We start from the raw sequence: 22,300 nt of genomic DNA on the forward strand, positions 1-22,300 counted from the left end.
TCTTCTGTTGAAGTACTTCTGTATTAGCCAGCTTGGGCTGCCATAACAAAACATCAGAGACTACGTGGCTTAAACAAAAAGTTATTTTTTCCCAGTTCTGGAGCCTAGAATCTGAGATCAGGGTGCCAGTATAGTTGGCCTTTGGAACCAACCACTTAGCTATCTGCAGCCCTCAGAACCAGCCAACACCATTTTTTTTGAGCTTAGCTCCTAACTACCAATCAACCATGAGCTCCCAGATTTGTCAGAATTGTTCCACCAAGGTGGAGACCGCCGTCAAATGCAGGCCTCCTACACCTACCTCTCTCTGGGCTTCTATTTTGACCCTGAGGATGTGGCTCTGGAGGGCATGGGCCTCACTTTCAGAGAACTGGTGGAGAAGTACAAGGCCGCCTAGCGTCTCTTGAAAATGCAAAACCTGCGTGGTAGCGACGCCCTCTTCCAGGATGTGCAGAGGCCATTCCAAGATGAGTGGGGTAAAACCAGGATGTTATGGAAGCCGCCATTCTCATGGAGAAGAACCTGAACCAGGCCCTTTTGGGTCTGCATGCCCTGGGTTCTGCCTGTGCAGACTCCCACCTCTGTGACTTCCTGGAGAGAGGTTTCCTGGACGAGCAGGTGAAACTCACCAAGAAGAATAGTGACCACTTGACTAACCTCTGCAGGTTGGCTGGTCCCCAGGATGGGCTGGGCGAATATCTCATCCAATCGCTCACCCTCAAGCACTAGGAGCTTCCAGAGCCCAGCTGTTACCAACCTGGGTTCTTGGACTCTTTAATCAAGAGAAATTGATAAGAGGCCAGTGAGAAATTCAGGCAAGGCTTTAGTAGGGCTTGTCCTGCAGCAGGAGGGAGCGAAAACAAGTAACAGGTTCCCTTGCTCACGCCAGAGTTGGTGGGGAGGAGAAGGTGAGCTGATCCCTTAAATGGGGTGAGGGTAGGGGCAGATGGGTGGGTTGGGCCACAGGGGTGGTTGGGTGGTCTGCCTACCCCCTTGGTGGTGCTGTGTGCAGGGATCATACGTAGTACCCTACTTTTGCTCCTGGCACCTCAGAGGTGGCAGTTGGGTTTGGCCTTTTTGTGTCTTGTTGTTCGTAATTTGCCCCAACTGGGCATGCACACAGTTATTTTTAGTCCCTTACAGTTTTCGGTACTCTGTTGCTAGAGGGGATGTTTGTCCAGCCCAGGGCCCCAGGTCCCAGGTCCGAGCCCGTTGCACAGCGGCCTTTGAGGAGCCCCTCTTGTGTCAGGGATTCTGCCTGATGCCTCTCTCTGCAGCCAGTAGGCAGTTTTTTGACCATCCTGGAGCCCTCTCTCAAGTCTTGGACCAAATGGAAACAATAAAGCTTTCTGCAGAAAAAAAAATCAACTCTCATAGAATCTCCAAACATTTATGTAAGACTAATTGCTGTGGGTGGAAAATTAAATTAATAAATAGTTCAATTAATGTTTTCAGTCAAAATTTGGATTCTTTAAAGCTGCAAAAGTAAGAAAAAAATACAGTTTCCCATAGGAATACAAATTTTATTTGTTTTTTTGATGTCTTGTCTTTTTTAACATATAGGTCTACTCTAAAACTATTTATGAACCTGGAATATAAAATTGCATGTTCTTTAGTTAGGAAATGCTAAAATGCAGATAATTTTTCTCTTCAAATTTTAGATTCAGTACTCAATTGCACTGAAAACCAATTACGAAAGGATAGCATGTCTTTTCCCATAAAAGTGGACATTTACTGAAAGTTCAACATGGAAAAATCTTCTGGAAATACAGCTTTTATTTTATTTTTTATTTTTTTTAACATTTTTTATTGATTTATAATCATTTTACAATGTTGTGTCAAATTCCAGTGTTCAGCACAATTTTTCAGTTATTCATGGACATATACACACTCATTGTCACATTTTTTTCTCTGTGAGTTATCATAACATTTTGTGTATATTTCCCTGTGCTATACAGTGTAGTCTATTCTACAATTTTGAAATCGCAGTCTATCCCTTCCCACCCTCCACCCCCCTGGTAACCACAAGTCTGGGAAATACAGCTTTTAATTTCTCAATGAAAACAGTATCTTATATTTGCCTTTACTATTTTTCAATAAAAACAATACTGTTTGTTTCCTTTTATATCACTTACAAAACACGTTTGTATGAATTATCACATTTGAACCTGACAATAACACTCTGATATGAATATGCCAGGTATGAGGGGACAACTCACAGGTGGGGAAACTGAGAGCTAGAGGTTAAATAAATTTCTCAGCATGGGAAAGAAAAGATTACTGTGGAATTATATATACTCTGTTAACTTTATAGGGGGGAAAAAAAGAGAAAGAGACTGAGAGTGAGGGAAAAGAAAATACTTCCTGGAAATATTATGTAGAAACATGAAGACTAGAGTCCTGAAAAATGATTTTAAATCGCAACATTGAGCATAAGTATTGAAATAAGTGGCATGTAGGAAGCCTCATCTCATTGAAAATGAAAACTGGCACTTTTGAGGGCCTAATAAGTAGGGTAATGTGTGACACAAAGTGAAGCAAAGGCTTAATGAATCTCATTCTCTGATTTGAAGGTGGCATGTTTAAGTCTGTTATAAAAAACAAAGTCACCCCAGATTCTCTAGGAGTCAGGGAGTCAGTGAGCTGATTTATTATAAAAGAAAACAGACACACACACACACACACACACACTTCTAACATATCTAGATCTATATAGATTAGATTAGATATTATTCATATAAAATATCTATTTAATATATAAATGTAATGTACATTACATTTGCTTGCTTAAAAAATCTAGACTCTATTTCTTTTTAGAACATTGTTACCATGCATAGGAAAATCAAATATTATGGTTATAAAATAATTTCTGATGTAGAATATTCCTTTCATCAGTGGAAGACTATCCACTGAGAAAAAAGACTTAATTTCCTTTTACAAATGGCAGTGGATTAGAACTACACAATAGTTCTAACTCTGCTATCGCTGTGTATTTAAAGCCAAGATGATGACTGTACTGAAAAAAGAGGGAAGGGAAAATCAATAGATTATTGCTTCAATGGAGCTCACAACAGTGCTGATTAGAGAACACAAATGGATTGCATAATAGTAAAATAACTATAAACTGGGTATGGATTTAAGCCTATGTTAAGACCATTCTTAACTGCATTGTATCTTTAGAAAACATGCACTGAAATCACAACAGCAAATTAAATCTATTCGACCGCAAAATTTAATACACAAGAAAATAGCATTTATTAATGATCTGGAAGAGGGACTAAATAGCATGTTAATGAAATCTGCAGATGATACTAAATTGAAAGGTGTTACAGGCAACAATGAGGACAGGGGCTTAATACAAATGGACCTTAAAAAGTTAGGGAAAGGCTGATGGTGGCAACCACCACAACAACAAAAAAACCCAAGTGGAACTGATAAAAATATCTGTTGGAAAAATTTCAACTTGAAAAAGAGTAATACAAAAGAAGTATAGATGGAAAAGTGACTTTGAAATTTGATTAGGATTTTCTGATTATAATACGCTGGTTAATCCACTCTTGAGAGGTCCTGGGCTCCCTCCTGGAAAGCAGTCATTCCTTTACTGCTCTACCCTCTCTCCAGGCAGACCAGAAAAACTATATCACTTAGTCATAGGCTTTTAGGAGGCAAGTAAAATGAAGAAAACAGAGACCACGCATATGAGTTAAAAAAAAAACGCATATTGAAGAGAAAGAAATGGCTTGTGAAGACACATGATTTTGTATTGGTATCATCTAATGGTGTTTAGAATCAAGAGGGGCCATGAAAAATCTAGAAATACCTGAATATCTTTTATAAAAGATGGTTGCTGTCACTTGATTGTTTATGAGTAATTATTAAGTGAAACTAATAATTACCTTATGAAATATAATTCTAGCTTTTCCAGATACCAACAAATGGAAGAGTTCTCCTTCGTAATCACATGTGCCTTAATCCAAAAAATTGGTGATATTCTCAATGTCATATGGGATGATACCATTGGCCTTCTTAGTATGTCTGGAAGTTTGAGTCTGAGAATTTGGTTTATCCAGAAAAACAGCAGCAGGTGTCTCTTGGAAGCTTTGGAGAATAAGAAGCTAAGTAATACATCTATAATGTTTTATTGGGGGCTAAGATATAGTTATCTGGGGATTAAAGCTTTTCTCTATTGGATCTGTTAAAACAGAAACCTCAGTTTCAGAAACTTGACTATTATCATAACATTTTATGTTTCCATTAGATCTCAGTAATGTTCTCTCTTTGAACAGAATCTGCCACTGCCACACCTGTGATGGAGGAAGATGCAAGTATTCTTGGTGGCCAGGTGTGATGATGACAGTGAGAACCCATGTAGGAAAATTCCATGGAGGAGGTGAAGTGCTGGGAGGCGGGCAGCATGAGGCCCATGAAGGTGGGGGATAATGTTGGGGAGGAAAATTTGGGTGAGCTAATGGAGGGTTTTGAATATGCCCTAAGGATCCTGGACTTTATTTAGTAGGCAGTGAGGTATCAATAGGTTTATGAGTAAAGGTTTTTGAGTTTTGATATGATTCCTCTATATAATATGTTAGCTATTTCTCCCAAATACATGTTATTCCCTAATTAGGTAGGCATGATCTAGGTCTTCATCCAAATTGTGGAAACATTGAACAGGGCAGGCTAGAGGAGAGAGCCCAGCAATGTACCATTAGAAACCCTTCTCTAGGGGAATACTGCACCCTACGTGACATCAGTTTTGGGGGGCATAGCTTCTAGGCTGTTTTCAATCTAACAGCAATTTACTGTATTGTATTGTTATCAGTTAAAATCCCCTCCAGACTTGTAAAGTCATCATGAGAAATTCTGTCATGTTGCTTTGACAGAAGTCCTCACTGTCCTCTACGATCCCAGCAGAGAAAACTAGGTTTGTCTGGTACATCTTGATTTCAATGAATCCAAGCTGGTTCCTAGTATTCACATTCAAAGTGATTACCAGCCTTTCATTTAATAATGCCACTTAATACTAACTCTAGGATCTTGCCAGAAAATAGTATCAACCGTCAACTTCCCAATATATTTTGGGAAGGAGCACATGAGTTTCTTGCAATAAACTCAGGCTAAGGGTGAACAGGAGAGATGGCAAGGCTCAATGCTGAGAGAGTGTGACAAACTCAGTTATGATTCAGTCAAATTTTAAATCTAGGAGTTTAAAGAAGACTAGCACAGCAAATGATAGCAAAGAGTGAGCAGTGCATAGGACCCAAGACTCCGGTAAGCAGGCCTTTATCATCCCACATAGGCATCAGGCAGCATAGTTCCAGCTAAATCACAGCTGCTTAGGAAAAGGGCAGGCACCACGTATTCCAGAACTTCTAATGTCTAGCATCCTACTCGATGCAGCTGCCCTATGACGCTGCACCCTGTGGCAGAGCACAAGGCGACTGACTCCCCTCAGCTCAAGAGCATCTTTAGACTCTCTCAAGTAGCAATTCTCAAAATGCAGCCCAGAAACCCTTTCAGGGAGTCTGCAAGGACAAATCATCTCTTCTCAGAAGAATACTAAGACATTATTTTCACTGTCTTGTCTTATAAGTGTACAGTGAAATCTACCACAGGGTAAGTGTAGTGTGATATTGGAATAGATTAAGTGCAGAAGCAGATAAAAGAATCCACCTAATTATCAGAGAAATACAAATCAAAACTACAGTGAGGTACCACCTTACACCAGTCAGAATGGCCATCATTCAAAAGTCCACAAACAACAAATGCTGGAGAGGTTGTGGAGAGAAAAGGGAGTCCTCCTACACTGTTCGTGGGAATGTAGTTTGGTGCAGCCATTATGGAAAACAGCATGGAGATTCCTCAAAAGACTAAAAATAGAGTTACCATATGACCCAGCAATCCCACTCCTGGGCATATATCCAGAGGGAACCTTAATTCAAAAAGATACATGCACCCCCAATGTTCATGGCAGCACTATTTACAATAGCCAAGACATGGAAACAACCTAAATGTGCATTGACAGATGACTGGATAAACAAGTTGTGGTATATTTATACAATGGAATACTACTCGGCTATTAAAAATAATAAAATAATGCCATTTGTAGCAACATGGATGCTCCTGGAGAATGTCATTATAAGTGAAGTAAGCCAGAAAGAGAAAGAAAAATACTATATGATATCACTTATATGTGGAATCTAAAAAAAAAGACAAAAAAATTTATTTACAAAACAGAAAGCAGACTCAGACGTAGAAAACTAACTTATGGTTACCAGGGGGTTGGAAGGAATAAATTGGGAGTTAGAGATTTGCAAATACTAACTACTATATATAAAATAGAAAAACAATAAGTTTATACTGCATAGCACAGGGAACTATATTCAATATTTTCTAGTAACTTATGGTTAAAAAGAATATGAAAATGAATATATGTATGTTCCTATATGACTAAAGTATTGTGCTGTACACCAGAAATTGACACAACATTGTAAACTGACTATACATCAATAAAAACATATTAAATGTTAAAACATAAAAATAAAAACATAAAAATAAATGAAAAAGACTATCTCCAGGAAAAAAAAAAAAAAAGAATCCAGCTGTCTTCTATTCTGCCAGATATTAAAGACATTTGCAAAAATATAAAACAATGGCACTCTTCTAACTTTCAAAATTTTGGACAATAGTTATTTTTCATTAAAAGAGGTTATTCACTTTAACATATGTGGGTTTATTGTTATTTTAAATGAATTAAGATTTCAGTTTTAATTTCTGATATGATAAATATTGACAGGTATAACTCACATAAACAAAAGCCATTTGGCATGCTCAAAGACTTATTTATATTTTCATTGAAATACACTTGATGTACAACATTATGTCAATTTCAGGTGTACTATATAGTGATTTGACATATGCATACATCATGAAATGAGCACCATAATAAGTTTAGTAACCATCTGTCCTCATAGAACATTATTATGGTATTATTGACCGCATACCTTATGCTGTATATTACATCCCTGTGGCTTATTTATTTTACCTCAAGGACTTTTTCAGAGTGTAAAGGAATCCTGAAACCAAAAAATTGGAGAACTACTTATTCTAAAAGAAGCTGCAAAGCCTACTTCTTGCTCCCTGAGGGAAGGCAAGTTGCTTTAGATTTCCATGACTTCTTCCTCCCCTACAGCATAGGATGATGATTTAGATTGCCTTGTCTGGTTACTGGGAAGACCAGATGGAGCAAGTCTGTGTAAAACTCTTAGTTCGGTGCCTGGCAGATGAGTACTCAAAAAATATTAGTCATCATGATTATTATTATTGTTGTTGTTGTTGTTGTTGTTACTGCTACTACTATTACTACCACCGTGAGGACTATTATTTCGCCCTGGCAATGTCTTTACTTAGATACTAAGGGATTCATTCCTTGAACTTGTTAAATGTTCTTGGGCCTTTGCACTTCCTGTTCCCTTTGCCTGGAATAGCTTTCCTACCTTTTTGTCCAACAAATTCTCTTCATTCTTCTCAGTCAGACTTAGAGCATTTTTTGGTCTTTGGAAGACTTCATTGGCTTCCCAAAACTGTGCTAGGTACCCTGCAGTAAGTTCCCAATTGGCCCATTTGGTACACTGCAGTATAATTAATTGTCTCATGTCTTTACTGGGCTTTTCCATTGCACTCTGAAAAATCTGTGACAGTAAGGACCACGTCTGGGCACTGCTATACTCACAAAGCTCAGCACAGTGCCTGCCATTCAGTAAATGCTTGTTGAAAAAACTCTGCAGAAGTCCCCAATTTCTCTTCTTGCCCTTCTGCTTCTTTCATGCCCTGGAACACAGAAGTAAATTTGGTAAGTGAAATACGCTTTTGAATTCTTCTCTCCTCAAGTTAGATGTGAAGCCTAAGCTCGAAAAGTGACCTGGGCTTCATTTCTGAATTTAAGGTAATGGCTACTTATCTTAAAAGGTGTTTGATTGTGTGCCTTCGTTTCCCAGGGACTCAAGAGTTGTGCAGAAGGTAATGCATCCACCTTTGCACAAAAGCTGGTTAATTCTTAGTTATGATCCAGATCACTCACAATCTAAGATGGAGAACTGAGATGGCTAGAAAAAGTGCTCCTGGGTACCAGCAACACAGCTCTTCGCGCTATAAAGAGGGAAGAATACTAGAGTGCTTTCTTCCTTTTAAGTTGCCTTTCCTTCCATCCTTAATGGGATTTATGCCTGAACTTCTCTGATCCACTGATAACAGTTCCAGAATTTCTATTTTAGAAGAGCTTAAGGACAACAGTTTGATTGAATGAGGGGCTAGGGGACTTTTTCTTTACATAGCAAATACACTCTATTTACTGACATTGCATGTTTATTTTGGAAGGTATTCTTGGATATAAGAGGGTGCTAAGGACTCCCAAGTCACCCCACTGCTGAGAGTACATCTATTTTTAGTATGGAGACATTTGAAGTAAAGGAATAGGAAAGCTTGATAAGAGATATCTGACTAGGTCTCTTGTTATTGCTATTTACATTTGTAAACCTACGCTCTGCCTGGTGAGAATTAATCAATATGCTTAAGTCTGAAAAACAGTCAACCATGGGAATAAGGACTAGAGTATATTTATTAGCTCTGGGGACTAAAGAGATCTGTATTGTCACATGGAAAGAGGCAGGCCGACCAAAGAAAAGTCAGACCTGAAGAAATCAGTTTATCACACAATTATGATGTATTTATTCCAGCTATGGACAGATAAAATGCAATATAAGATATGACCCCAAGGAGCTTGCAACCTTATTCAGAAGACAGGAGAATGCCTACAGGGTTATCACTGAAGCACATTTGTGAGGCTCCTCGTTACTGTTCACTGTTCCTGCTGGTTATTCTCTTAGCCTAATTACGTGAGGAAAAATAGAATGAAAAAGAAAATGGATGGAAAGGAAGAGGAATGTGGCTACAAATATTAAGATCTGTGCTCCAAATGTAAAACAGTATTATTCACAGTTTTAAAGCTGGAACCACTAATTGGGCCTTCTTATTTTGCAGAGGAGGGAACTGAGGCCTGTCTAGCAAAGAACCCCAGCTGATAAGTGGCCAGGTTCTCTTTTCCCTAGAATCTGTCCCCATCACAACAGAGTGCCTTTGAATGTGAGGTAAAATGACTGGAGTCACCTTATACCTGAGTCTTTGCTAAAGAGCCTTAGTTTTCTCTTTAATGGTTGAATGGTTTTTGAAATTCTTTGATTACTTAGTCAGGAATTTTTTTTTTTCCAGCATGACAGTTTTCATCAATCCTAATTTCTCAGTTCCCTAAATAGAATCTATCAATGCTAAAATTCATAGACCTTATCAAAGGGAAAATTCAATAATTAATCTGAATAACAGACTAGAAAATGGGGTGTTTTTAACCTATATTCACTCATCTCTCCACTTTCCTATCTTTTTATGAACGATTTACAAATTTTATATTTCCCTCCTGACCTCTTTTCTGAATGGATTTCTTATTTCAACTGCTGCACCTCTACCTGTTTTTCCTCCCATGACCTCAACCTCAACAGGAAGCCAGCTCCTACTCCACATATCTCTATTTCTGTCAATGACACCATCATTCTTCCAGTCACCCAGGTCTGAAATCTTGGCATCATCTCTGACTCTTCTTTTTTACATCTAGTGGGCCACCAATTTCTGTGGCCTCTTCCTGAGGCATGTCTCTCAAGTCCATTTCCTCTTTCCTAATTCTATTTTATACACACCAACTCAAGTCCTCACAATCTCATAACCAGGCAGTGACAATATGCTGCTTCCCAGTTTTGCCCTAGCAACCCATCCTACAACCACTGTGGACGGCGCTCTCTCTATATCACGATTAAAACCAAACCACAAACGCCTATTTTACCCATCTGAGTCTAAATTTCCACAGATCCCCAGTGTCCATAGATGATAAGATTCAAACCCAAAAGCCCTGGATAATGTTGCCCATACCTTTGCAACTTTGTCTCACGTTTTCTCTGCTGAACCATCCTTCCTACTCGACATTTACTTCTCTCCCCAGTAGTGGTTTCCACCTTTGGCTCACACCTGGAATGGATTCTAGTCTCCTCATCTGAATTCGGCTTTGTTAGTCACCAACCAGGGCAGCAGACCATGATCCCTCCTTAAAATTTCGTAGGTATCTACCGATGGTTCCACTGAGGCATCCTTCAGCCCTATCCTCCGAAATATCTGTACACTTGGGTCCTCGTCCCAAGTAGATAATTAACTTCTGTAGGGCAAGAAGCAGCCTCCCATCTCTCTGTATCCCGACGCCTTTTTCACAGTTAATGCTTGTTGATAAGGATGAGTTCAGGGAATACGTGGTGTTAACGTGTTTAAAAGATGAGAAGGCACAAAGGAGCGCAGAGGCACCCCGCCCCACCCCGCGCCCCCACGACAGGGGGTTGTCGTCCGAGGGCGGCGGCCGGCCTGGGAAGGCCCCAGGGCGCGGGGCGCACGGTGCCCTCGGGGCGCAGCCCGGGAGCGCGAGCGCCTCCCCCCGCCCCGCTCTCCCGCGCGTCGGCGCTGCGGCCGGGCTGGCTGGCGGGCGTGCGCGGCGCGGGCAGAGAGGCCCGGCGGTTCCGCGCTCGGAGGTAGGTGGTGCTGTTGCAGTGGCTGTCTCCCTCATTGGCGCGGGGCGGAGAGGCGGAATGTTCAACTCCTGACTCGGGCGGAAGCGTGGGAGCCGCTCGGGCCGCTGTCCTCTCGACCCCTGGTCGCTGCCCCCGTCCTCGCCGCGCGCGGGGCCTCTGCGCCCCCGGCAGCTGCTCGCGCCCGGCCCGGGAGCCAGGTAAGGGGCCAGGTCGGAGGCCGCGGGGGGAGAGGGTGCGGGGCGGGCGCGCCGCGATATCGACTCGTCCTGGCGTCGCGGACCCAGGCCGCGCTGGGGTCGGCGTCCCGGGGCACCCCTGCCGGACCAGACCCGGCGTCCTCGGCTCCCGCGGCGTTGCGTTCCGGACCCCAGCGGCCGCGCGGGGCGGCTGGGAAAGTTCGGGCGGGTCCCACGCAGAAGTTGGCGCCCAGAAGAGCGGGGCGCAGCCCGGAGCGTCTCCGGCGTTCTCGGCCCCGGGAACACGGCGCCTCCGGGTCGCCGCTCGCCCTTCCCAGACGCCGGAGAGCTGGCCTCGCCCGGGGTGACCCGGGCGTCTCTCGGGCAGCGAGGCGCCAGTCTCCCAAATCAGCGAAGGGTGCAGGCCGCTTCCCAGCAGAGGTGCTGGCGTGCGAGGAGAGCCCACTGACTTCTTTCCTGCCGGCCGGCCCAGGAGCCCGCCTCCCACCGAGAGCGGCCGCTCCCTGCCGAGCAGCGTGGAGCTCGCGCCTTTCCGCACCGCGAGCGCCCCTGTTCCTTCCGCGGCGCCGGCTGTGGCCTCTTTGCCGACACGGTGGCGTCCTCCAGTCCCTGGGCTTGGAGAATTGCACCAGGCCAGGAGGTGAGGGCTGAGGCGGCCGCCACGCCTCGCTTGCTCCTGACAGCTTGCGGGAAAACTTTAATCCGAAACTGGTCAGAGGGCAGTGAATTGCGTAAAAAAACGGGGCAATCGTTGTTAGATTGCTGAAAATGTATGTTTCTGCTGCGCCTCCGGGTCTTGCATAAGCACTATTTATGGGAGAACTTAATTACTATTTTTGTTAGTTTCTTTAATAATGAAAGCAACACCATTTAGTGGCCTGTTCCAGTGATACCACAATAAGCAGCTTCTCATGAATGATAGTGTTTTAGAATCGACTCACATAATTAATTCGATGATATTTGAGCCACGGTAGTTGTTAAAGCGTATTCCTATGTTAACCCTGAGGCTGTTTTAGGAAAGCCTCCTTGCTTTTCTGGCCTCCGTTGACGTGAGCAGCTAGGATTCAGGGAAACCAAACCTACAAACACATTTAGACAAGTGATTCAAGATACTTGTCTTCTTTGTAGTAGGCCACTTCCACAATGAAATCTCATGTCGTTTCTGATGTTCAAAAAAATATGGGGTGGCTGCATTTTAATTATAGTTTTAGTCATTTGTGGAGCCTTTGTTTTCCGTTCCTGCTACAATAGTGAGAGATTTGGGAGATTGTAAATGAATGTGCATTTAGTTTGTTTGGAAAGAGACGATTAAGAAACAGTCTTTTAGAGCAATGTGTACTGCTTATTTTAATCTTTCACAATTTAATTTCTATTACAACTTTTTTTTGAGATTATTTTGGGAATTTTTTTAAACTGGAAAATATTATTGTTTTTATCAAAAGTGTTAGTGTAATAATCCCAGGGTAAGTGACCATTAAGTGCAGGGACGTTTTTTTCTTGTCTAGGAAAGCAAATAGATGATTGATCTCTTTTTCTTATTCTTTTAGGGAACACTTAAGGACAAATTAAAAAGAGAGAGAGAAATATCCAGATATTAAGCACTGAGGATTTGGATCTAAAAATGGATGGTCAAAGATCTTGGGAACTAAGGGACCTTCTTGCCAAATAAGGAAACTTGGCAAGTGGCACTGTGTATTTTAAGTTAGCCCAAGAGTGAGTGTTATTGGCAATATATTGGCTGAGTGCCTATCAGGAATGAGCAGTGAAACTGACTTTGATAGGGCTACAAAATTATAAACAGGAGTTAAGAGGGGCATGGAGTGAATAATCTAGTCATCAGAGAAAACACTGGAGAAATTACAATAATGTTTTATGAAAAGAGGTCAGAGATAGAGTGAAACCATTAGTGTGGCGTGAAAGAAAAAATGGACAGTTGATTTTAGAAATTGATAGATTCAAAGAAAAGAAAGGAGAGAATCAATGATTAAAAAAACAAAACAAAACAGAAAAAGGTATTTGTGGTGATTTAGTACTTCTTGGAATAAGATAGCCTTATATCTGTATCCAGAGATGTTAGAAATAAAAATCAATTTGGATCATTTGTTTTCCATTTGATTCTACCCAGGACAGATTGACAGGGACTATGTCTTGTCTATCTCAATGTAATAGAACAGCTAAGGCACCTTTTCGGTCTTACTGCAGGGAAGATTTAGGCTACTTCTTTCGTGGCTATTAACCTTGCCCACTACACACAAATAAGCAGAGTTCCAGCTGTGACCAGAAAACTGTACCTGTTAAGGAAAGAGAGGTATAAATGCTGAACCTTAGATTGGTTTGACTGATACTTGAGTGCTTTTGTGTCAGACCCGCCTATGGACAGCCGAAGCATTGATTATACCTGAATAGCAGTTAAGTAGCTCAGTAGAAGATTCTGTGAGAACAAAGCAGCCGCAGTTTTGACATCCTAACCCCAGCATCACAACGGCTAGTAGGAAATTAAAGCCTCACATTGAACTTTAGGTGGATGGTAAGCAATCTAGTAATTCCTATAATGAGAAAAGGGTGTGTTTAAAGAAAAAAGACAAATTAGAAGGAAGAGGCAGAATGATACAGTGGGAAAGAGACACGATACAGTGGGAAAAATGGATGACTTTGAAGGCAGATCTGAATTCGAATCCCAGCTTTGTCACTTGCAGTTAGGTAGTTGGCTTGGGCAACTGTTTACACCCTCTATCCTCAGTCTCCTCACGTGCAAATTGGGAGCAGTAAGCCCTGCTTCATAAGTGCGAGGATACGAGGCAGCATGTGGAAATGCTTGACTCAGTGCCTGAAGCTTTAGCTGCCATAACCGAGTGGCCGAGAAGGGGTTTTCCACATTCTCAAGTTATACACAGAGAAAGCTGCCTGTCTCACCTGTTCCCAGCTAAGCAGGCTTCATAGCTGCTGTCCTGCTTTGAGTGTAGGGATTTCTAAAGCAGCTTTGTGTGCCTCTGTGTCTGCATACAGCTTTGTAATATTCTTGCGGGAGAATCTGCAAGTTAATGCATTTACATTTGAAGAATTTGGGAGTTGTAGGAATAGTGGAAGATTATGACCTGGAAGACCAACTCTGAAGTTACTTGGAACCATTCTTACAGCTGATTTTGAGCACCAATTATCTTCAGGGACCAAGAGCTTTCTTTCTGGAATCATCTCTGGACTTCCGTAGAGGAAGACCAAAAAGAGAAGGCAAGAATCGCTGCCTAACAGTCATGGAGTACATCTTTGCTTATGAAACTTTCCTACCAAAGTGCCCTATTGTGGGGAAGAATGTCTTCCTCCAGGGGTCTGTAAACAGCCATAAATACCCCCAATGTAAGCAGGCACTTTCTTTAAAATCTTGCATTTTATCTTAAAAATCCATGTGACTTTTCTTTCTCTCCTGTACTGGTTTACTTTCTTGAACAAACCAATACAAACAGGTGCTAAGCCTATTTATTCCCCCGAATCTTAAAGTAAAGTTGATGCTGTAAGATGTGTGTTTTTTATCCACCTTCTGCACAGTGCAGCCCACTGCATGGGCTGCTGCAGTTCCACTGTGCAGAGAAGAGAACAGGGGTAGATCATCATCCAAAGAGTTTTCATTTTCTGTGGCTGTACTGTGGCTTTGAGGTGAGCAGAGCTCTGTGCTCTGAAAGTAAAAAGGGGAGAGGATAGTTGTAGGATAGACGTCTGAAGTCCGGCTCGCACCTTCCCAGCCAGCATGGGAGGAGAGATTTGGGAGGATGGTCCAGTCATCTCCATTACTGCCATCACTGAAACTGATCACTGTGTTCTCGCACTGTGTCAAGGGGCTCTTAGTGACAGGTTCATGACTGTTTACCTAAGAAGGGAAGGGAGAGGTCAGTTAGTCATAGCGTGCTCATAGGGTTGGAGCGGATCTTTAAAAAAAAACATTCATTCTGCTCTCCCAGTCTCCTCCCCACATGCCCGCCTCCCATTGAACACGCTCAGTGACGGGGAACTCACTACTAAACAGGGTGGTATGTTTCCTTGCTAGGCAGCTCTGATAACCAGGAATTCTTGTCCATAGATAGCGTTGCCCCTAACTCAGCGATACATGCTGTAGGATCTTCCTTTGGTCTTATCTAGTTTTAACACCCCCATTTTTTTTTTTTTTTAATGTTACCGGGTTTTAACTCTCCTATGTACCCTTCTCAGGGAACTTTCATTCTAGGTTAGTCCCAAATTGTACTGTTTGTGAGCAGCCAGGAAGGTGAGATACTTTCTATCTGACAGAAGACTATGAAAACAGGAGCTGAGTAGCTGCAAGATTTAAGGATGGGTGGGCCTGCTGACCGAATAAACCTGGTTTGCTTACCAGCTGCTCTCTCCCCAGCACGCACCCCGGGCACCTGGGAATGCCTCTTCCAGCCAGCTCTCAGTGTGCCTTTGCTTATTCAGACCCTGGCTGGGTTCTCTTCCTCACGCCTCCCATTGTTCCACACAGAAAGCCCCCACAGTGACTCGTGTCATGGGTTGTACCTACTTTGCGTTTACTAGTCGGGCTGCTGTTTGGGCGGCATGTCTGTGGCATAAATGGCCCTGCTCCCTGCACTCCTGTTCATCCTGGATGTTGCTTCTAGTAACAACATTTCTGGCGAGAAAGTGCATCTATTTTCATAATTGAAATATTAACGTGCAAATCATGTCTCATGTAACGAGTTCATTTGAATATTGAACCTGTGCTTTAACTGGAGAGTTATGTCATTTATGTGGTGAAGCAGAGAAGGGGAAACAAGGGAAACAACAGCTGTCCTATGTTTCAGCCTCTGAAAGTTGGCACCTTCCAGATATCCATGACAGAAGATGCTCTTCACCGAGCCCAGCAACCTGTTCTAGACAAGACATGCTGCTTTCCAGTGGCAGCCTTGGAGGAAGGAAGGAAGGAAGTACCTACGGCAGACACAATACTAGTTAGTTCTAGCCATACCTAGTCTCGTAGATCTTATCTCTTTTGAGTGATTTCAAAACAAAAACATAGCAGAACAGGCAGTCCTGTTCAGGAACAGAATCTTTGACTCCTTGACTTTGGTGTTACGAACAAATACATCAAACCAGAGCTTAACCCATTGTTAAGACTTGCAGAAAAAAATAATAATTGCAGAAGCGTAATCCAAGTGGTATTGTTTTACACACATGATAAAGCACATTTTTATTAGTTTGTTCACTAATGTGTTAAAGAGGCTGAAATAATGCTGGCATAAGTAAACATCAGGGCAGCAAGCTTGGCCGAGGAATTTGTTGAGCGCTGTTTTCTGAAAGTAGGTTTTCTTTTTTTTTGTCATATTCAGGTCATGATAAAGAAACTAAATTTTCCTTCTCTATTCCATCAGAAAACAAACATCTAACTACTTTTGTGAAGAGAGGACAAAGGATAGTGTAAATCAGAGAAAGAAAAGCAGGAAGGATCTGGATTCAGAAATAATAGGCCCATATAAGCCTAAAAGAAAAATCTGGAAAAATTCCAAAGGTCTGTTTTCTAATATATTTAACCTTTTTGTAAGTAGATTTAATTTTTTAAGTTAAGACTTGCAGGTATTCTGAGTCTATCTGATATGCAGCAGATAAGATCTGAGAAAAGCCAGTGGCCACCACAGAAAGTAATATCCTCTAGGACCTTCCACAGTCAGGGCTGCAGTTGAATAAATAGGTCCTAGAAACCCTAATATCTAAAAAGTGCCAAAAACCCCAGAGTATTGTCTTTTAATAACTTAAATATTCTCTTTATGAAAAAAATGTTTAAAAGAAAATTATAATTACTAAGAGGCTACATTTTGCAAAAATGACTAAAACCAAAAGCAGCAAATAGAGGAGTGAGAAAAAATGAAACATACACAAAGAAACTCAAATAGTAAGGATTTAGAGGTCAACAGTACGTTAATCTATTAATAGTTGCTCTGCAAAGCTGATAGAGACAGAATATAAAACAATTCTGTAAATGGGAAGAGGAAAACAATTGACGAAAGGATTCCTAACTACAAAGGCTGAGAACGTAGATGGCTAAATAGGATGTCAAGACTTATTAAAAGAATTAGACAACCTAGTTTCCATTTATTGAGTGTGACATACCGTGTGCTAGGCACCGTGCAAGGCCTTTCACAGCATCTCCCACTTTCCAATGACTACACAGAAAGGGTATTACTGCCAGTGAGAAAACTGAAGTCAGAGAGGCTCAGTGACCTGCCTGAGGTCTAACAGCTAATAAGTTCAGATTTGCTACCAGATCTCTCTAACCAGGGTCTTTCCCCTGGACCATGTGCTTCTGTGTTGAAATATCTGTTATTTGGAAGTAAGACTTAAAGAAGTCAAATAATACTGTGCAAACATGATAACTTTTGAAATATTAATTTTGAGACAGTTGATAACAGATTGGATATTTTATTTATTGGGTCTGGAAATGCTATGATCTGAGAAAAAGTGATTGATTCAAGGTTACTGAGAGGTAGAGGCAGAGTTCTAACTCACACTTAATTCTAAACTTTGGTGTTTTTTTTTTTTTTTTTTTGTTTTTTTAACGTTTAAACTTTAGCGGGTATTCTTTTTCCTTTTTTCCTTTTCATTTTTAAGTCCAGGGCAAAAGTCTGATTTTTTTGAACTGGAAGGCTGAAAACTTTAAAAAGTAAAATGATACTCCCTTTAAGGTTTTCTTCTTCCAGGTAGTTCTACTTTTGATAATTAGCTGATGGTACTGTATAAGCTTCAGCAATTTAATTAATAGCTTAAAAATCTTTTAAAATTTTAACTTAAGGAAATTTTTAAAATTAAAAAAAAAAAAGATTAGTCTTACTACCCAAGTACTCAAATGATTGGGTTCAACCACTGAGTTAGTGATTTTCAAAGTTGTGACCCACTCTTAAGCTTTCATGTTTGTGATATCCCTGTTCTAACTTACCCTTCAGTGCTCTGTGGTACATACTTACGACTAACATTTAAAACAACTTGGAGAGTTTATGAAACAAAAATTAAGATGCTACAAAGTTGGGACTGGGAATTGTTGCATGAAGAAAAATTACCCTTCTCAAATAGAAGAATTGTTTTAACATAGTGGGATGAAAACATCATTTGATTGGGTGTACTATGTAAATACCTTTGTACAGATGACTCTTAATGTTACGTTCTGGTGTACGCACTGGAGAACACGTCTGAAAAATGAGAACATAGTTTGATCAGGTAGCAGTCTTTCCCAAGATGCTCTAAGTATGATTAATCAGCAACTTGGATTATCATTCTTCTGGTCATAAGTTGATCCCTTTAGAATAATGATTTTAAAGGAGAGAAAGCACAAAGGGAAAAATTAATGCGTGTGGTTTGACGCTCACAGTAATGGCAGTGGGAATCTCATTCGTGTTCTTCAGCTAAGTCCATGATGCTTTGCCAGGCTCGCTGGAGTGAAAACCTGTACTCATACACCTCAGAATTGTTAGTCTCTTTGGTAATCAGACAGGACTTAATTTTTTATAGACTCAATAAAACACTCAAGTAATGATATAGTTCCATTCATACATAGCCAGCTTCCAAATGGCGGGATGCATCACAAAGTGAGTAACAGTGATTCTGGGAAGACAGACTGGTTGTCTCATCTCGGGATGAAGATGCTGGAGAGCTGTGCTTCTCAGAGGTCAGCCTTCCTCTGGCACCCCTGGGTCGGTTTCAAATGGGATTGATTTGCCTCAGTTCATCCATATTCCCTGGGCTTGCTCTGCACCAGAGGGTTCAGACCTACCCATATTAATCTCATCCTGGTTCACATCTCTCCGTTTGTTCTGGAAAGGATTTCCCCTCTCCCCCTCCTCTCTGTCCCCCTCCCTTGGACTCAGAGACACTCAGTCCTGGAGGTCCCAGACATACTCTTCTCCATCTCCCAAGAGACCTAGGCAGCGGTTTCCAAATCAGGATTTGCTTCAGCATCCTCTGGGGGGCACTTGTAAAAACAGATCTCAGATTTTACTTACTCTGATTGGAATCTTTCTAGCTGCAAAAGGTGTAACAGCAGAGCCAGAAATAATTTGTTCATTTGCTTGTTCATTCGCTCATTCAATACATGTTTTTAAATGGAAAAGGTGTGACGTGCCTGGCTGTGTAGTAGGTACTGCGGGTCCAGATGTAAAGAGAAATGCGTTTGCCACTGGGGGAGGGGGGAGTTTCTAGTCTGGGGGGAAGTCAGTGGGAAAGATGAAAGAGTAAATAAGGGAGCTGTGGCACTGAAGAAGGGCAGTTAACTCTGCTCCCGAGGCCCAGAGGAGGTGGTCAGGGACATCACTGGGCAGCGAGAGGCATTCAAAGCAGAGACACCAGCCTGTGCCAAAGTGTGGAGACGTGAGAGCATGTACGGGGAACTGCAAGTCATTCCTCGTGTGTGTCTGGGGAGGGAGAAGACAAGAAGTGAAAGTGGCTCTAAGTGGTGAAGGAAGAACATGAGAAAATTTCCCAGAATTAAAAGACATGAGTCACAGACCGAGAGTAAACTGAGTGTCCCACCAATGAATGAAAAAGACTCACCCCTCAGCATATCCTGTTAATGTCAGCATTCCAGGGATGCATACAAGATCCTAAAAGCTTTCACAATGGAAAAAGTAATGTAAAAAGAATTAGTAAGCAGAGTAGCATCAGACTGCCCTATAGGCTAGATGAGTATGAAGTACTGCTTTTGGAAATTATTTCCTACCTAGAATTGCATACTTAGCTGGGCTACCAATCAAGACATTTTAACACAGAGATTCCCCAGAAAAAATGCATCCTGGGCCCTCTCTTCAGGTAGCAAATGGGAGACGTGCACTGTCAAAGCATGAAAATAAACCAAGGAAGGCGAGAAGCCAGGAGATCCCAGTACAGGAGCCCCTCCCCAGAGGAAAAGGTGAAGGAAGTTCTGAGGATGGTGGGGAAAGCAGTCCCAGGCAGGTCAGGCCGAGAGAGACCATTCCAGCCAGACTGACTCAAGATAAGTGGTATAGGAACAATGTCTCCAAGAGAAAATAGAACAAACAAACTAAAAAACCTGACATTTTTACTTTATTTAGAGGAGTTTTGCAGTTCTTGGGAAAGTTTGCTGAGGTGAATTAAGTTTTAGATGTATACAAAGCTAAGCAAAAAAAAAAACAAAAACAGAAACAACTAATAACTTTAGGAGAAATAAAAAGTTATCCAAGAAAGGAAAAGTCATTGAGTCCTGCACAGCACTCTTGGGAGTAATATTTACTTTGTCAGACTGCTGTAAACGGTGACTGTTGACTTAACCAAATGTTGCGGCATCGTTGGATGCTGGGAGGATTGAGCAAGTGTGGCATACTTGTATGTAAGTAGGTGAAGAATGGGATATGAAAACTAAACCCTTAGCTTCCACAAAGAGAAGTTAATAGGTAATAACTAAAATGGAACAATCAGGAAATAGCAATGTGAACACATTTTCTAAACAGATACAGATATAGAAATATCATGAAATATGAACATCAGAATAAAATCCTAAGGGAGTTGAAATTAGGGTCCTCTGAAGAGAGAACCGGGTGTGGGGAGGGGAGGGACAGGGGAGCTCTATTTTTCATTATAATCTCTGTGGTCCTATTTTATTTTTTGTACTTTGATAAAAGTAAAAATGAATCATAAAAATAAAGACCTAGCATTTGTAACACTGAGGGACTCTTGCAAGTAGTGTTCTGCGTTTTGTTGAACAAGCTTTTTGCATTTAAGAACAAACTTGTGTACTCCGTGTCCCTACCTACCTTTGGCACATTCTTAAATTTTATCTTTTGTCCCCCTTTTCCTTATTGAACTGAATAGGAATTGAAGCAAAAATTAGTGAGGTGAATTGTTGAATCAAACACGGACAGACTGTATCTGCATACTTTTTATTTATGTAGACTCTAAGCTATCTTTCAGAGCTCTGAGGATAAACAGTCCTCTGTCTTGCGTTCTTCCCAAAGTAGAGCAGAGTTGAACTTCACATAAGAAATCAGCATTCTTCAATGACCTGATGTTCCTAAAATGGGACGGCTAGTCAGCTGCACGTTAAGATCTCTGAGCTGACTATGGGCATCACTCAGCAAAGCCACAGGTTGTTTCTGAAGAAATTTTGTCCATTTATGTAGACACAAACGGCCCCCTCCACCTTTTTATTTTGAAAATAACCAAACTCCACAGAAAAATGGAAAGCGCAGTGAAACGCCCGTGTAACTTTGCCCTGGATTTGCCGGTCCTGAATACTTGGTCGCGTTTGCTTCCTCGCTTTCTATACCCATTCGCTTTTTTTTGGAGGGAGAGTGAGGGTTGAACCATTTTAAATTAAATTGGAGATATCATACTTTAATACATCTCCCAGTATACCTTCTAAGAACAAGAACATCCTTCTACAAAACCAAAATACTGTTATTTGCCATGGATAAAATAATACTAACTAATACATCAAATTTCCCTAAAATCCTAATAAGACCTTCTGTAGCTTTTTTGGGATCCAGAATCTAGTCAGTGACCATGCATTGCATTTAGTCATCATATTTCTTTAAGTATTCTGTGTTCTAGAAGTTTCTCTGCTTTTTTTCTTTTCTTTTCTTTTTTTTTTTTAAGCTTTCATGATGCTGACAATTATGAAGGGCCCAGGGGAGGTGTTTTGTAGAATGTCTTGTACATACAGACTCGTCTTTTTACTCCCTCATTATAAGATTCTGGTTTACAATTTGGGAAGAATAGGTACACAAACATTTTTATCCGTCTGATTTTCATGCAGGTTCAGAGTTTTAGTCCTTTGTTTCAGTCCTGTTTTGGATGGTTTTGTTTTGTCTTTCCTGCTAATCTGTGGTTTGACATGGGGTGTGAAGAACGACCACTTACCTGGAGAACAGTGAAACTCCTTAGACTGCAGAAAACATCACTGTAATAATCTCTGGGCGAGAGAATCTGTTCCTCTGGAGACAAGCATAATATTTTTTTTTAAACATTCCTGGCAGAGTTCTCTGGATGACTTAATATATTGTAATCAAGGGCAGATTTTCTGCCCTTTAATTAAATTCTGCTCCAGGATACAGTCCAGGGAGTCACTTCTGGAAAACACTTGGCCAGCTCCCCTCTCATCCCTAAGCTGACCACTTTGCTTTTGGAATTGCAACACCGAACGTGCGTTCGGTTTGCAGCACCTCGGCCCTCCTGTGCCAGCATGCTCAGATGCTGAGGTTATGTATATTTTCTGTGAAGTGAGCACAGCGTGCAGAGATGGCATGCCTCGGATGCCAGGATCGCTGTGCAGGCCTGCTGCTGAGAGCGTGCTTCCCGTTTGTCCGGGCTTCAGGGTAGACCTGGCGACATAGTAGCCTTTCGGCAGAGCTGGGGATGTGCAGGAAGTGCTGCTGCAGGTTTGGTCCGGGGGGGAATCTGAACCATTTCTGGGGGGACAGCTGTGTTTTCAGAGTCTGGACAAGGTGCTGTTGAATTCTGCACTGGCTGCCAGGGTAAGTGTTC

At 41.6% G+C, this 22,300-nt stretch overlaps 1 protein-coding gene and 1 pseudogene across 5 annotated transcripts in view; both read left to right on the forward strand.

Annotated features, from left to right (window-relative positions):
• The first annotated feature begins 227 nt into the window (after positions 1–227).
• Positions 228–729, forward strand: LOC102520216 (annotated as a pseudogene).
• A 9,473-nt stretch (positions 730–10,202) lies between these two features.
• The window catches only part of MAP3K20 (mitogen-activated protein kinase kinase kinase 20), a 155,767-nt gene continuing 143,669 nt past the window's right edge, over positions 10,203–22,300 (forward strand). The window contains exon 1 of one of the 5 annotated variants that reach the window (XM_032479703.1): positions 10,203–10,616. In XM_032479703.1, the coding sequence (XP_032335594.1) occupies positions 10,366–10,616 (251 nt within the window). In that variant the 5' untranslated portion in view covers positions 10,203–10,365. Of the gene's footprint in view, positions 10,617–10,655; positions 10,814–11,180; positions 11,454–21,894; positions 22,291–22,300 lie in introns of those variants that run through there. The other 4 variants (XM_032479706.1, XM_032479704.1, XM_032479705.1 and 1 more) reach the window with 4 other exon arrangements.

The sequence above is a fragment of the Camelus ferus genome, chromosome 5 (assembly GCF_009834535.1).
Source record: "Camelus ferus isolate YT-003-E chromosome 5, BCGSAC_Cfer_1.0, whole genome shotgun sequence".
In the NCBI taxonomy this organism is placed as follows: Eukaryota; Metazoa; Chordata; class Mammalia; order Artiodactyla; family Camelidae; genus Camelus; species Camelus ferus.